Source organism: Carya illinoinensis, chromosome 15 (genome assembly GCF_018687715.1).
Source record: "Carya illinoinensis cultivar Pawnee chromosome 15, C.illinoinensisPawnee_v1, whole genome shotgun sequence".
In the NCBI taxonomy this organism is placed as follows: Eukaryota; Viridiplantae; Streptophyta; class Magnoliopsida; order Fagales; family Juglandaceae; genus Carya; species Carya illinoinensis.
Window position 1 is genome coordinate 1,638,202 of NC_056766.1, and position 16,347 is coordinate 1,654,548.

Consider the following 16,347-nt stretch of genomic DNA (forward strand, 5'->3'; position numbering starts at 1 on the left):
ATTTTCTTCTGTTGTTAGGAATTTGTCAAACTGCGTATGTTAATTAATTTTTTCTCGCCATCTGTAAGTCTTGTCATCCTTATTTTGATATGAATTTCGGGTTAGAATCTGATTCAAACTTCTTTTAATTATGAGCTTATATTCAAAGAAGATGTGGACCACAGCTCCTAATTAATAAATGAAGTCAGTTGAAAAAGAAAAGCTATAGGTGAAAAGGAGGGTTAGAAATGAATGGTTTTGGTTAGAAAGTTATATGAATTTCATGATATATGTTATATATCACGTATGTGTATTAATGTTTAATTTTTCTAGCTTTTTTCTCTTTTTTATTTTTATTTTTATTTTTTAGGACAGCAACTCCATTATTTATTAATAAATCCTGACATACGGCAGAAGAAAACCTTATAGAACAACCGACTCAATCAAACAAATCAAGCCAAACCCAACAATTAATTAATAAGGAATCGAACTGAAAAAAAAAAACAAATGACTTCAAATTAAAGCCGAAGGCTTGGAATACTCAACTTATCCACAATTTTATCTGTTGGGCAATGAGAAGTTCAGGTTTTCTTCTTTCAAGTCCTATTTGACACCACAATTATATCTTCCTCAATTGGGTTGAAGGTTCTCATGAACATTCCAATAGAGATCTAATATTGTCTCAAGTCCAAACGAATAGAGTTCCATGAGATAAAAATCATATAATTTCCCTAGTTTACAAAACTTCTCAAATGCAAAATTCAATATAAAATTGAAGGCACGATAAGTACCCATGTAGTCAAGTGCATTGAATTTGATCATTCTGCGTGCTAGCTGGCTAGTTGGACCATATCGACTCATCTCCACCACTGCACTTGAATTTGATCATTCTTCGAGCTAGCTAGTTGGACCACATCGACTCATCTCCATCACTTGTACTGTAGACCATAAATAATCAAGGGAAAAATATAATTATCTTCGGTCACTATTAAAAAAAAAAAAAAAAAAAAGTATTTATAACGAATTATTTGTAATGATAATGACTATTTGCTATGAGAATTGACTTGTTTTATTAAGAAATAATCATTTTAATAGCATAAAACTAGTTAAAAAAAACACTTTTTTTTTGCAGTAAGTGCATGTCAGATATTATATATATAAAAGGCCAACATTGAAACATACTTATAGTTTACCATGCATAATATATACAAAAGATATGGTACTTTGAAAATGTGTAACTACTACAAATTAATTAATACAAGGTCCAAATTAAGATCAGGCAGCAAGCTGCTATCTAGCTCTATTATTTTCTTGACATGAGATATATAACCAAATAATTTAGCCATTGGCATACAAATAAATAATCTTAAAAGGACTCTGACCTCCAAACTAACACGTGATATTAAGGGAGAACAAATTAATTCTAGTCGAATCGAATATACAGTTGTCATGAAAGAATCAACATTATACTATATAGGATAATGCTGATTCTTTGATCATGACATATAGGATAATGCTGATTCTTTCATGACAACTGTATAGCATGCATGCAAAGCATATAATATATATTTATAAGCAAAATCCACTTAAATAGCTCACATCTTATATTTGAAAAGTCGTATAGATATTAATTTAAGCATATATAGATTTGTAATTAAGCAAGAGGTTGCGTGCGTATATTTTGCGGCTGCATGTGCATATATGTCATGGTTTTGAAGGCTTGACCTGCGAATCAGATTCAGGCATTCTTTGTGTTTAATTTTTAAATTACTTATCCTTTTCATCCTTCCTTGCCTTCCTTTTCTCATGAAAATGGTCGGCAATATTTTGAAAATAAAAAGTCAGCACTGGTTCGGCTATAGAGCCATGTACGTAGTTAAAAAATACTTCCTTAATCACTTTGTTAAATAAATAAAAATTCACCCGAGCTCGTCCTCGAGGTGCATCGATGAGTTTAGAATTATTCATATGTACGCGTGGAAAGTAAATACATGCGCATGCAGTAGTAGTACACTCTGATCAATCAGATAGCTGGATTTGGAAATTAATGGAGTTTTCTACTTTATTTTTTCCTCTTTTAGAGGCTTTCTGAAGTCCGGTGGCTTTGATAATTACTAATTGGCAGGGACAGTCACGTCGCTGCTATCTTTATATCCTCGTATAAGTGGCAAATGTCCAAACCAGTATTTGTCAATTTCTTTAAATGCTTTCTTCAACTTAATCATTATCATCGGCAATCATATATTGTCTATAAGGGTGAAGAACAACATTGGTGAATTAACCAGTAAAGCGGATCGGTGGGTGGTCCGATATTGGATTTGGTTCGGTCCGATACTAGTTTTATTTTTTTTTAAATCGATATATACCAATTCGATTCTAAAATATATATTCAAAACTAGATCAAACTGAATCGACTACACTCATAGTGATCTATCTATTTGAAATGAATGCAATTTAAATAAGTAATTGAAAAAATTATTTAAAAAATTAATTAATTAATATAAGTTGGGAATGATAGAAATTCAGATTAATGGTAGCATACTTCTTAATAACTTTTTAATTATTTTATGTCATATTAGAATATGAGAAGAATGATAACAAATTAAATCGATATCAAGGTATATTGATCTTCCTTAATTATTGGAGCACGTATATACGACATTTATCTGGGTTGGTTTTTTTCCTGAGTCCTTGTTATGGTTCTCTCCCTTTTTTAGGACATTTATCAATAAGGAGACTGTTATGGCCACCGCTGGGCTCCTGCTGGGAGCTCCCGCTAGGCCAAAATTTGTTTTTTATTATTTTTATTTTCTTTTTTCACATCATTTTTTTAATATTTTTAAATATTTAAAAAAATATAAAAAATTCACAATAATATTAAATAAATTTTACTTAACCATTAAGAAAAAAAAAAAAAAACTGGGAGCCCCAGCGGGGATATAGCATTTTTCTAGGCGCTGCATGGCTTATTCTTGAAAAATAAAAATAAATAAATTTAAAAAAAAAAAAAAAAGTATATTCGACCAATAGATGATGGACTTCATGTAATTGTCTCTTTCGTTCAGTACCGTAGTCCTTACGTTTCGAATCTTGCAAAATTTATATATATATCTCTATTATTTTCTAAATTATTGGTATGGGGTCATTTTCAAATTCTGAATTTTCAAATACAAGAAACTCATGGTGGCCTACGTACTTTGGCGTGCCGAGTCTTCTAAAGGAAAATTTCATCACGCATTCATGTGATTATCCATAGCTGCTCATGATTATGACTTGTCAACCAGCTTCTGTACCCTATAAATACTTCACCTCCTCTTTCTTGCATCACACAAACTAAAGAAAAGTAGTGAAAAGGATCTCGAATTCCATTAAATGATAAAGAATGTCTCCAGTACTGAAGACAAATTCAGTAGTACCGCTCCTGCAAATAATGTCGGGGCTTTTGGTATTTGCCGGTATGGTCCTCCATTGCCAGGGTTTATCTCAACACACTTTCGTGGTAATTATTATCATTAACTACTTATGTTTCTTTTCTGTTCCAATATTATATCTTTGGCAGCTATATTATATCACGATCACTGATCATCTTAATTAGAAGCAAAAGTCTACGATATATATCATTTGAGTTTTGTTACGGATAAATTACTGTTCACGACTGATACGTAGCATATCTTACGTGTCATATTTTTTATATTATTTTTCCATCTCTCAGCTCAGCCATTTTGCAACACCCCCTCCCCCTACCTGATCCATCTCTTAGATCACCCAGCATGGCCGTGCGCCACCAGCAGTGCCACTAACCACCACCTCCTCACGCCGGCCACCTCCAGCCACCTTCAAACCTCCACAGAAGCCCCCACGCGCAGCCCCCTCTCTCCCAAAATGGGTTTCACCCATATACGGGTTCTCCACCTTAGCCCGTCGTATACCGCCACCCACAACTTCCAGCCGCCACCTAGAGCCACCATCGGCCTACCCCAGCCATCCATAGCCTCAATTTCTCCTACCTGCAGCCTCACTCTCCCATGGGTTTTCCCATCCATTTGGAAGATACCGTTGATGCCGAGTGGGGGTGCCGGGTGGGGAAGAGGGTCGTGGTGCCAGGTGGAGGAGAGCATGCCGACGCGGGGTGGAGGTGGGGGAGATGATGTGTGGGTGGGGGTGGAGGTGGGGCGCAGACGGAACACGGGAGGAGTGAAATTAGAGAGAGGAAGTGCATTTTATTATAGGGACAAATTAGTCATTTTACTCTATGACACCTAAGGTGTGCAGAGCCTGTTCCCAAACAGGGGCTGTTGCCAATATTTTTTCATATCATTTATATGTAGTCCATAGATATATAGTAACCGTCGGGAGACATATATACGATGGTTAAGGTCAGAAAGTTGAAGATAATGTCGTTCTCTTGACAGCCAGCGATTTGCATATATTTAGGGCTGAAAACCGACCTAGTCGGTACAGTTTTATGAAGAAATTAAACCGACCATGTAAGGTAGGGTGGTGGGGTGGGGGCGGAACCGACCTAGCGGTTGCCGGCAGGTTCACAGTTGGTTTATCGAGCTGGCAGAGGATAGGAAAAGCTGTGACTCGTGGGGGTTCGCCTCCGGCTAGGAGGTACTCAGAGGATGAGAGAAATTTTGAAAGCATGCCACTGTGGGTGGGTGTTCATTGGGAGGAGATTAATGGAGAAAGAGAAACGAAGAAGAAGGAGAAATAGAGAGAAACGACGCAGAAGAGGAAACGTGGGGTGGGGGGGGGGGGGGGGGAGGAGTAACCAAGAACGATGCCATTTGGTTGAGATCAAACAGTGCCATTTGCTTCATTTTTTTTGTCATACTCATTAAAACAAAACAACGCCGTTTCATATGAAATGACGTCGTTTTATGTATGAAAGATGTAAATATATATATATAATATTACATCGGTCGGTTCTTTGGTTCTCACTTGATCCAAACCTGGACGGATCGGCCGACACTCGATTTTATATATGATCAACTGCAGGCAGATCGGTTCTCCACCGGTTTAGGCCGGTTCCTAATTCGGCTGGTCGATCTGAGTCGGTGGCAGTCAGTCTGCTGGTAAACGTGTAGCAAAATCTTATTGGCTCTGTTGTGTGAAGACATGATAAATATAAATAATAAAATCTACTTCTTTCCATCAGTTTAAACTTTTGAAACAAGTGGTGATTTTATATGTTATCGGAATAAAATTCTTGAATTCAAACTCAAACTCTACTCAATCTATCCCATCTAACTAAATATTCTACGAGTTAAGCCTACTCATTGAGGGGGAATCTGATCAATACATGAAAGGGAGTGTTAAGACACAAATAGAAATAATAAAATTTACATATTTCCATCAGTTTAAGCTTTTAACACAATAGTGATTTATATATTAACACGTTTGAAATCCTTGCTCGGACAACACGCCTATATATATATATATATAGTTGTTTGGCATTTTATTAATGCTATGACGTTTTATGCTCCTGCATCCATACGTTTAACTACCTAGCTTGTATATATATGGTTATCTAGATCAGTCAATCCAGCTAATTAATTAAATATTATTGAGTTCGATCACTTTGCAGGTGAAGGAGACTCCATACACAAGACTTTGCGGCACAAAAAACATCTTAACTGTCAACGGAAAATTTCCTGGACCCACACTACAAGTCAGGAAAGGAGAGACTATCGTTGTTGATGTTCATAACAAAGGCGATTATAACATCACCATTCACTGGTAATTATAGTTGTGATGTCCGCGTTAAGTACGTATAACGTACTGCATGTGCGGTTATTTCGTCATGTTTGCGTGAAATTAGATCATGATCAGAGAGATCAGACAATATTAACTAATTAATTATAATTATTCATTATTGTAGGCATGGAGTAAAGCAACCAAGATATCCATGGTCCGATGGTCCTGAATATATCACACAATGTCCAATCCAACCAGGAAAAAAGTTCAGGCAGAAGGTCATATTTTCCAGCGAAGAAGGAACTCTTTGGTGGCACGCGCACAGTGATTTCACAAGGGCAACTGTTTACGGGGCCATAATCATCCATCCAAAGAAGGGAACTCATTACCCTTTTCCCAAGCCTCATGCAGAATTTCCCATCATATTAGGTAACAAGCTTTGCCACTCATCAAAAGATCAAGCTACAAATTACATTTTGTAATTTTAATTAATTGCTTAACACGTCAATCCTTAATTAATTGTGAAAATCGATGAACATTAACATATAAGAACCATAATATTATAAATATTAATATGATCTATCTCCGGCCATTGATGAGGTTGAAATGCAGGGGAGTGGTGGAAGCAAGGTATAATGGAGCTTTACGAAACATTTCGTCTAAGCGGAGGAGATCCCAATGTTTCCGATGCATATACTATCAACGGTCAACCTGGAGATCTATACCCATGCTCAAAATCTGGTATTTTTGTGTACATATTAATTAGCTTGATCAGCTACCCTTAATTAATGGTTCAAATCATTTGAATCTTCCATGTTCTTAATTAACTTTTTTAATCTCAATGAACAACAATACCACTGCTCGTTATTTTAAATTATTTCATTTATGTGAAATCATATTTGTAGTCGGGAGTATAAAAATAATGTGTAATTATTTTTACAAAATAAATAAATAAATACGATAACTACATAAAAAAATTACTTAATTTTTTTTTAATATGTAGACCCTAGTATTCTTTTTCAAAAAGACTGCATGACGCTTTCGTACTCTATGACTATATGCAAAGCATTACTCTTCGTTTATATCCCACAATTTAAATTACGGACAATCAATCAAATAATTTTATTTTTATTTTTATTATTATTATTGCAAACCATCTAATTTTGACAATATATATCTCAATGACATGGATGCATCTGATCCTGTCATTTAGAAACCGTCCAATTAATGGTGGACCATGGGAAGACCTATCTCCTCCGCATAATCAATGCTGCACTTCAGGATATTCTCTTCTTTGCCGTTGCAAAACATAACATCACAGTCGTGGGAACAGACGCAAGCTACACCAAGCCATTGACAACAGATTACATTGCAATATCTCCTGGACAAACTATCGATGTCTTGTTGAAAGCAAACCAACCGCAAGGTGACTATTACATGGCTGCCAGTGTCTATTCTAGCGCAGCCGGCGTCACGTACGACAACACCACCACCACTGCAATTCTATACTACAACGGAAGCTACAACGCATCTTCAAGACCCTATTTTCCAAATCTTCCTTCCTACAATGACACCAATGCATCTGCTTCCTTTACGGGTAAACTCAGAAGTTTAGCAGATGAAGATCATCCAGTTACAGTGCCACTTAACATAAGCACAAAACTAATTTATGCTGCTTCTGTAAATACATTCCCATGCAACAACAGAACTTCATATTGTGAGGGTCCTAATGGAACGCGACTCTCTGCAAGTTTGAATAACATCAGCTTTCATCTGCCATCCACTGATATATTAAAAGCCTACTATAATCATATTGGTGGCGTTTATGGGGACCAGTTTCCGAGTGTGCCACCTTTGCTATTTAATTTTACTGCAGAGTATCTTCCAGCTTTTCTATTGACGCCGAAAATAGGAACAGAAGTGAAGGTCCTCGAGTATAACTCAACGGTGGAGCTTGTTTTCCAAGGAACCAACCTGGCTGCAGGTACAGATCACCCCATGCACCTACATGGATATAGTTTTTACGTCGTTGGTTGGGGATTTGGGGATTTCGACAAAGACAAGGACCCTTTGGGATATAATCTTGTTGACCCCCCGCTTCAGAATACCATCGCTGTACCTAAGAATGGCTGGGCAACCATAAGATTCAAAGCAAACAACCCAGGTAATTAAACTGCACATTATAATTATGATGATCAGTACCGTAAATATTATACCATATATCATCATAATCAAGATGGTGATCACCAGCTATCTCTATCTCATATTAATGGAACCTTCATTTTTCTGTAGGTGTATGGTTCTTGCACTGCCATTTAGAACGTCACCAATCTTGGGGCATGGATTCGGCATTCATCGTCAAAAATGGAGACTACCCAGATGCACAATTGATATCCCCACCGCCAGACATGCCACCATGTTGACGATCGAATTTGCTGTGATATATATCTATCAATTACTTCGTTTATTATGTAATGTGTAATTCTTGGCCGGGTTGCATTTTTGTTCCCTTCTTCGGGAGAAGTGAAGGCGCACGGAGTATTAAGAAATAAAAAAAATAAATAAATAAATAAATAAAAAGGTCTACCACTTCCCTTTAGTTTAAGTTTTTGGAATATATAAGTGGTGATTTCAGATGTAGGAAGTTTACTTTTGAAGCATGAATGTACAATATAATAAAATGAGTGCGCCCAGCACTTACTTGTAGTATAGGAATGCTTACCATATGATTTCTGAATTCTAGTCTAGCTATAAACTATAAACTATAAACTATCATTTGTTTCAAAAATTAAGTCAATAAGAAAGTGCACTTATTTATTTCTTGTTAGTTTCATTCAATATTTCAATCGTGTGTACGTAGGTCATCTCTAGTATTGCTTATGTCTTCTCATGTTTTGGATTCACATATGAATTTGCTTCTTTTATAAAAAGATATTTGGTCCGAAAATAGAATATATTTTTGAAGAACCTTTCCTTTTTATTAGTTATGTTAATTTCAAAGTATTTAAAAAAATATGTAATGGATCAATTTAACATTAATTGATCATTCAGTATTATATTTAGATATTATAAATTATAAGGGATTTTGATCTCAATACAAATGAACCAAAGTATTAGTAACACGCCGTCATGCTCATATATAAATTCATGTATTTTCATCTGTTCAAATTCTTTAGAAAAATAATAATTTAGCGTAATATATATTACAACAATGGTCCTAAACTATATATATATATATATATATAATAATAATAATTTTTAAGTGCACTTATTTGATTATATTCCATAGTGCTACTAATTAGTTGATTCGATTTAAGGGTAATTACCGGTTATACGGATGGTTAATCAAAGAAACAAAATATATAAGACAATTAAAGAGTACATAAAGTGTACATATGGGTAGAGCTGAGCAGAAATCTAAAAATCTGACTCCGACCCCGGCTCCGCTCTGACTTCGCTCTGATTCCGACAAGTCGGAGTCGGAGTCAGAGTTTTTTTCTCAAGAAAAGTCAAAGTCAGAGTTGGAGTCGGAGTCGGAGTCGGAGGTGGAGGTGAACCAACTCCAATCCGCTCCGACTCCGATGCCTGGCTCCGACTTCACTCGGATATTGTACATATTTAATAAAAATATATGTATTTTTCTATATATTAATCATATAAATATAATAACATGTAACACCAATGGATAAACATTAATATATAAATAATAAATTTATAATAACATGTAATACTAATATATAATAACTAAAGTATTGATTCTGTAGATTTTATATAACTATATCTTATATAGTTAGTTAAACTCAATAATATATATACTAGCATGAGTTAATTATTATTATAAAGATATCTATATTCTTTATACATTAATCATATATATTTTATATAACTATAACTTATATAGTGAGTTAAATACTAGTATAAACAAATGTACCTAAAATAATACACTTTTACTATAATAACATGTAACACTAATGTACCTAATATACCATGTAGTAGTAATGTATAGACTATAGTAATCAATCTATGATTCTATAATAACTTGTTGGAATGAAATTCATTGCAATTTGTATTGGTTCTCCGTTCTTTTGTCGTAAGTTGTAACTTGTTGATGGAATTAGAACTTGATGGATGATGAGCCATGAGTTGGTTGGATAATTTGGGAGGATAGATGATGATGGATAATTAGTTTGTAATTTTGGTTATGTATTTTTAATTTGTAATTTTGTATAAATGATTTTAATTTATAATTTTGGTTATATATTTTTAATGTGTGTATCATAGTTGAAAAATTTCTTCTTACAAGTTTGAATTTTGTTTTATTTTACAGTGTTCAAGATTTTAATGTGTGTATCAAGTTCTAAGGATTTAAGAATGAATGATCCTTGTGTGAATGATTTCTTTTTACAAATTATAAATTATATTTAAAAAAAAAATTGATCTGAACGCCCAAATCCGATTAGAGTCCAAAATTGTAAAATTAAAATGTCAAATGGATTAAAGAAAAAGTCCAATAAAAAAGCCTAACTCTGGCTCCGCTCTGACAAGTCGGAGTCGGAGTCAGAGCGGAGCCTATAGGAGTCGGAGTCGGAGTCGGATGTCGGATTCGACCTCCAACAAAGTTGGAGTTGGAGGAGGACAATACCGACTTCGAAAAGTCGGTGCTCAACCCTACATATGGGTGGTACCTCTGGCGGATGTTTTCAAGATCAATTGAGATGTTACAATTGACAAGCAACAATGCAGAGTAGGAGTTGGTGTTATTGTTAGAGCTTCGGAAGGAAAAGTGTAAGATCTCATTTTAATAAATATTTTAAAATATCTATAAATAGTAGTGAAATGGTTTGTAGACAGTAGTGAAATAGTTTGAATTGTGATGTTTTATTAGATTTTAGGAAATGAGAGAGAAAAGGTTCAATAAAAATATTGTAAAATTAAAAAATTGGATGAATATTATTTTTTAATATTATTTTTGTTTAAAAGTTTGGAAATTTTGTATAGGGTTTTGTATTTTTTTTTTTTTTTTGAAAGCTTGAAAAGGTTATAATAATTAGGTAATAATTATATGAAAAAATTAAAAATTAAAAATTAAAAAGTATTTTACGTTTGAGTGATGTTTAAAAAAGAAATATTGAAGAATATGTGAGAAGAATACTTGAGAATGGTTATGTTCCCAAATGTGCCCTTAGCTTCAATGAGGATGAACACACCCTTATTTCTGGATCATTTGCTAACAGAGTCCTTGCAGCAGCTAGGATTTCAAAAGGTAATTATTGAAGGTGATGCATTACTTGTTGTCAAGGCAATCAATGACATAGAAAATAGTTGGGACACCAAATGGATGTTAATTTCTTATGTAAAAAGCATGCTCTCTAGGTTTGCTAGTTTATCTGTTAACCATGTAAAAAGTGATGCCAACAAACACTACAAGAAAGATGAAAATTTGTGATGGATTGTTTGCAATGAGAATAACTATTTGCTATGAAATCATACTAATTTTAACGAGTATAACGGGCCATAAATAAGCAGCTTTTTTTTAAGTAAAAGTAGCACATGCTCTAGGCAAGAGTGCTTTTGCTATTTCAAATGTCATCATTGACATGGTGAAAACTCCTATTTGTATTGAATCTCACTTGTATAGATTAATTTCAATAAAACTTATTTGTTCTCAAAAAGAAATGAGTACCTAAAGAAACTAGATTTTCTTTCCTTTTAGATGTAAAGGAATTTGGTAATTAAATTATTTGAACTCTTTTATTGTAATTTGTAAGTCATGTTTATCATTAATTAATCCGACTTTTCATATGAATACTTTCAAATTGGATTCAGATTAGAAATTGTAACATTAATGTTGTATTAAACTTTTTTCCCGTTTGGTTTTATAGATGGTCTCAACTCATCTCATCTCATCTCATCTCATCTCAACATCTAAATATACATTACAACAAAATTGAGATTTAGTGATGTTTTAAAATTAGTGACAGTCCCCAAACTGTCACAAAAAATCAGTTTTTGTGACGGTTTATACAAACCATCACTAAATCTAGATGAGAATTCGTCTGATATTCGAATGTAGGCAAATTTATGTTCGAACGTTTGAACATTAAAGATTTTTACATGCGAACGTAATATTTTTTTGCGCCAACATTCGAACGTTAGTGGGTGAAGTTCGAACGTTAGTAGGTGAAGTTCGTACGTTAGATAGAGTATTTGGTAAATATGACTATAATTTAAATTTTATGTAGTTTTTAAATAAAATAATGCATCATTTGTGAACAATTATTATAAATTTAAAAAGATTGAAATTTGAAGCGCAATGATTTAATATTAAAATTGATAAGCTAACTGTAGTATATTATATAAGTATATACTAGTTAAGTATATAATATATGTGACGCCCCCCAAAATCCCCACGCCCGAACACGGGGAAATTGAGACGTCCGGATGGTGACAACCCGGGTCACCATCCCATCGTCGGGTGCCGAGTGTGTGCAAGGCAACAGATGTGTACAGAGAAACTCGCAGCGGATAAAGAAAGTCATAACTAAGTACCAGAATTTTTCTTAACGTAAAACAAGCTGTTTAAAACGTACATAGATAAATATTACAAAACACGACTACAGTTTTAAACAAATATAAAGATAGCATCAGCAACCCGGCGGAGCCGCATCCTCGGGCTCAGCCTCCTCCTCTTCGTCCTCTAACTCTGCACCAAAAGCTACGGAACCACGAATGGTACCGCAGATAAGTAAAACCCAAACGCTACCAGATAAAAACACATAAAACTCATACAAGATGCATGAAACATGTCCAATGCACAAAGCCCACAAAAACCCAAGTTTTCCACACACGCCAAAAAAACCCATTTGGCCCAAAAGCATATCCTTTCTGAAAAACACGCCAAAAGTCACATTTGGCCGCCAAAAGTCCATTTGGCCCAATATCTCGCCGGAAGTCCATCCGGCCCAATATCTCGCCAGAAGTCCATCTGGCCCACACCAAAAGTCCCATTTGGCCTCTTAAACCATTATCCAATTTTAACCGTATGCACCATGACCTCCCCTAGGGGTCATCCGCACACCCTGGCTCCAGTGTCACACCGCAGAGTACCACCACGCATGTGACACCTAACAAGCGATGCCCAGTTCCGCGCCCCACGCGTGCGTAGCCAAGCATCCTCTAGCCCTCGCCAGCGAAGGGCCACGGAGTCGGTGAGTAGGGCGATGCCCGGTTCCATGCCCGGCACGTTCGTAGCCAAGCATCCCCTAGTCCCGCTCCCGTCATCTCTCTCGATAACTCAGGGGACATCACTCAGTTTATTCCGCTCCCGAATGACCAGAGGAGCTCCACCGAGATAATAACCCATCCCGGCTTGGGCTCGTGATACACACGCACCCGTAAAACCACTCACGCCAATACACAGACTTTTCACATAAGACCACAAATACACGTGCATGCACCATAAAATGCCATATCAATGCATAATAAAATAATCCAACAAACATAAACAATTAAACAGACAACTCCGTCCTCCATCCATCCGACCCCCGAAACTCCTCGGACTCAGTCCGGAATCAACAACCAACAACAGTAAAATATATTGAATGAGCGATATATATTTAAATCTGAAAATAGGGTTTGGAAAATACTTACAGCGCTATACGGCAATTTTAGAAAACAAGCGGCGTTGCAAGCGGCGGAAAAACAGCAACGTCACAGTGAAAATTCACTGTGGCCGTGGGTCTGAAAAACCCACTTTTGAACGGGGACAAACTAGGACACAAGATTGATAGGGAATGGTCTAGAGGTGGTTGTGAAGCTATTGGAAGTGACGGACGGCCGTGGGTGGCGGCGGAATGGCCGAAAATGGCAAATCGGAAAACAAGCTCGTGGGAGCTGCTCCGGTGGTCGATGGAGGCCGGAAATGGGTGGGTTAGGACGGCAAGGGACCGGTGATGAAGTGGTGAAGAAATGGTGGCCGGAGGTGGAGCGACGGCGGCGGATCGGAGTGAAATCCGTGCGCCCTTTGGAAGCTTTTTCCGGCCAAATGGCCGGCCAGTTGGGGGTGGTTTTCGGTGGGGAGGTGCACCGGAGGGAGGGGGAACTTTTTGGACCGGTGGGGGTCCGGTTGGTGGCCGGACGGCGCTGGGCTGGAGGAGAGAGAGAGACGACGCGGGGGGAGAGGGAGGAGAGAGAGAGAGAGAGAGCACGGGGGGGTTCGGTCGAGCGGGAGAGGAGAGAAAGAAAAGAAAAAAAAGAAAAAAAAGAAAAAAGAAGGAAAAAGGAAAAGAAGGGAAAAGAAAAAGGAAAAAGAGGAAAAAGGAAAAAGATGTAGGGAAAAGAGGAGGTCCAATCCTCTTTTCGGGAAGCAAAACTAACCCGCCAAAAAGATTAAAAACCACAAAACAACTAAAAAAAACACAACATCAAATAAACTAAATTAAATTAAAAACCCAATTTTTAAAACGCAAATAAATTACAATAAATAGCTAATATATTAATTAAAATAAAAACAAATATTTCAGCGAAAATACACTCAAAACGGGTCATCACATCCTCCCCTCCTTAAAAACAATTTCGTCCTCGAAATTGCAAGATCACCACCAACTTAAACCAAGCCACACAAACGTACATAAGCCAACTGTGATAAAAAAAACAAGATACATACCTTCTTCATTCAAACAAATACGGGTACTGCTCCCTCATGTCCGCTGCTCGCTCCCAAGAGAAGTCTTGAGCTAACGGATCTCCCCAAGCCACTTTAACTAAAGGTATCGCCTTGGACCTCAACTGTTGCTCCTTCCAATCCAAAATCTGCGACGGAACAACTTCGTAAGTGAGATCCGGTTGCAACTGAATACCTGCTGGGTCGATGAAGCGAGGCTCTTGCTGCCCAAAGCTCTTCTTCAGGGATGATACGTGGAAGACATCATGAACATCCCCGAAATAATCCGGCAAAGCAACTCTATAGGCAACGGACCCTACTCTCTCCAGAATCTGAAAAGGGCCGACATACCTCGGATCTAGTTTCCTTTTCTTACCAAAACGCTTAACACCTCTCATGGGAGAGACTTTAAGATAAACCCAATCACCAACTTCAAATGACAATTCTCTCCTCCTGGTATCAGCGTAGCTTTTCTGGCGACTCTGAGCTACCGCCATTTTATCTCTAATGATCCGGACTTGGCTTTGCATTTCCTAAATTATTTCGGGTCCAATTACCCTACTCTCCCCAACTTCATCCCAACACAAGGGCGACCTACACTTTCTCCCATAAAGAGCTTCATAGGGAGCCATCTGAATGGTCGCATGGTAGCTGTTATTGTAGGCAAACTCAATGAGCGGCAAGTGATTTTCTCAACTTCCTTGGAATTCCAGGACACATGCTCGCAGCATGTCTTCCAGAGTCTGAATGGTGCGTTCTGATTGGCCGTCTGTCTGCGGGTGATAAGCAGTGCTGAACTTCAACTTAGTACCCAAAGCTGCCTGCAAACTCTTCCAGAACTGCGATGTGAACCTCGGGTCTCGATCCGACACTATAGTCTTTGGTATGCCATGTAGCCGCACTATCTCCTTGACATACAAACGGGTCAACTTACCCAAAGAGTCGGTGTTGTTAACAGGCAGAAAATGAGCACTCTTCGTTAACCGGTCCACGATCACCCAAACAGAGTTCTTCCCACTAGGCGTTCTCGGCAAACCCACTACGAAGTCCATCGTGATGTCATCCCACTTCCACTCAAGTATAGGGAGGGGTTGGAGCATGCCTGCAGGTCTCTGATGCTCAGCCTTTACCTGACGACACGTGTGGCATTTCTCCACATATAAGGCAACGTCCTTCTTCATTCCATCCCACCAGTAATTTTTCTTCAAGTCACGATACATCTTTGTACTGCCGGGATGAACTGAATACGGGGCCGCATGAGCTTCCGCCATGATTCGTTCTTTGAAATCTGAGTCCTTCGGGACCACTCTGCGATCTCAGAACCGAAGTACCCCATCACTATCCATGCTATAATGCAACGGCCCTCGAGATTTTCGGACTCTTTTCCTGATGTTCAGCAGCTTCTGATCCTTTCTTTGGAGAGCTTTCAATTCTTCAAAATCTATTACCCGAATATCCAGAACTGAAGACAAAATCTCTACTTGCTGCGAACTCTCTATAAGGAGCCTTCTCATCCTATAAAGTAACGAATCCATTTCTGACGGTTCGGCTTCATCCTCCAAATGAGACTTCCGGCTCAAAGCATCAGCAACTATGTTAGCCTTCCCCGGGTGGTACTTGATCTCACACTGATAGTCACTGATTAGCTCTAGCCAACGCCTCTGCCTCATATTCAAATTTTTCTGGGAAAACAAATGCTTCAAGCTCTTATGATCAGTAAATACCTCACAAGCTTCCCCATACAAGAAATGCCGCCAGATCTTGAGTGCAAAAACAATCGCAGCCAACTCTAGATCATGCGTCGGATAATTCTTCTCATGGTCCTTAAGCTGACGAGATGCATAGGCTACAACCCGTCCTTCCTGCATAAGGACACAACCCAAACCGAACTTAGACGCATCACTGAAGACTACAAACGGCTTATGCGGTTCTGGGAGTGCTAACACTGGTGCCGTCGTCAACCTGTTCTTCAATTCCTGGAAGCTTCTCTCACATTTCTCTGACCA

General features: G+C 37.5%; 1 protein-coding gene across 1 annotated transcript; it reads left to right on the forward strand.

Moving 5' to 3' along the window:
• Positions 1 to 3,299: 3,299 nt before the first annotated feature.
• Positions 3,300 to 8,506, forward strand: LOC122295496 (laccase-14-like). Its single transcript, XM_043104531.1, has 6 exons — positions 3,300 to 3,478; positions 5,570 to 5,721; positions 5,864 to 6,108; positions 6,292 to 6,420; positions 6,893 to 7,843; positions 7,972 to 8,506. The coding sequence occupies exons 1-6, from the start codon at positions 3,362 to 3,364 to the stop codon at positions 8,100 to 8,102; spliced, it is 1,725 nt and encodes a 574-aa protein (XP_042960465.1). The 5' UTR covers positions 3,300 to 3,361; the 3' UTR covers positions 8,103 to 8,506.
• Positions 8,507 to 16,347: the final 7,841 nt, after the last annotated feature.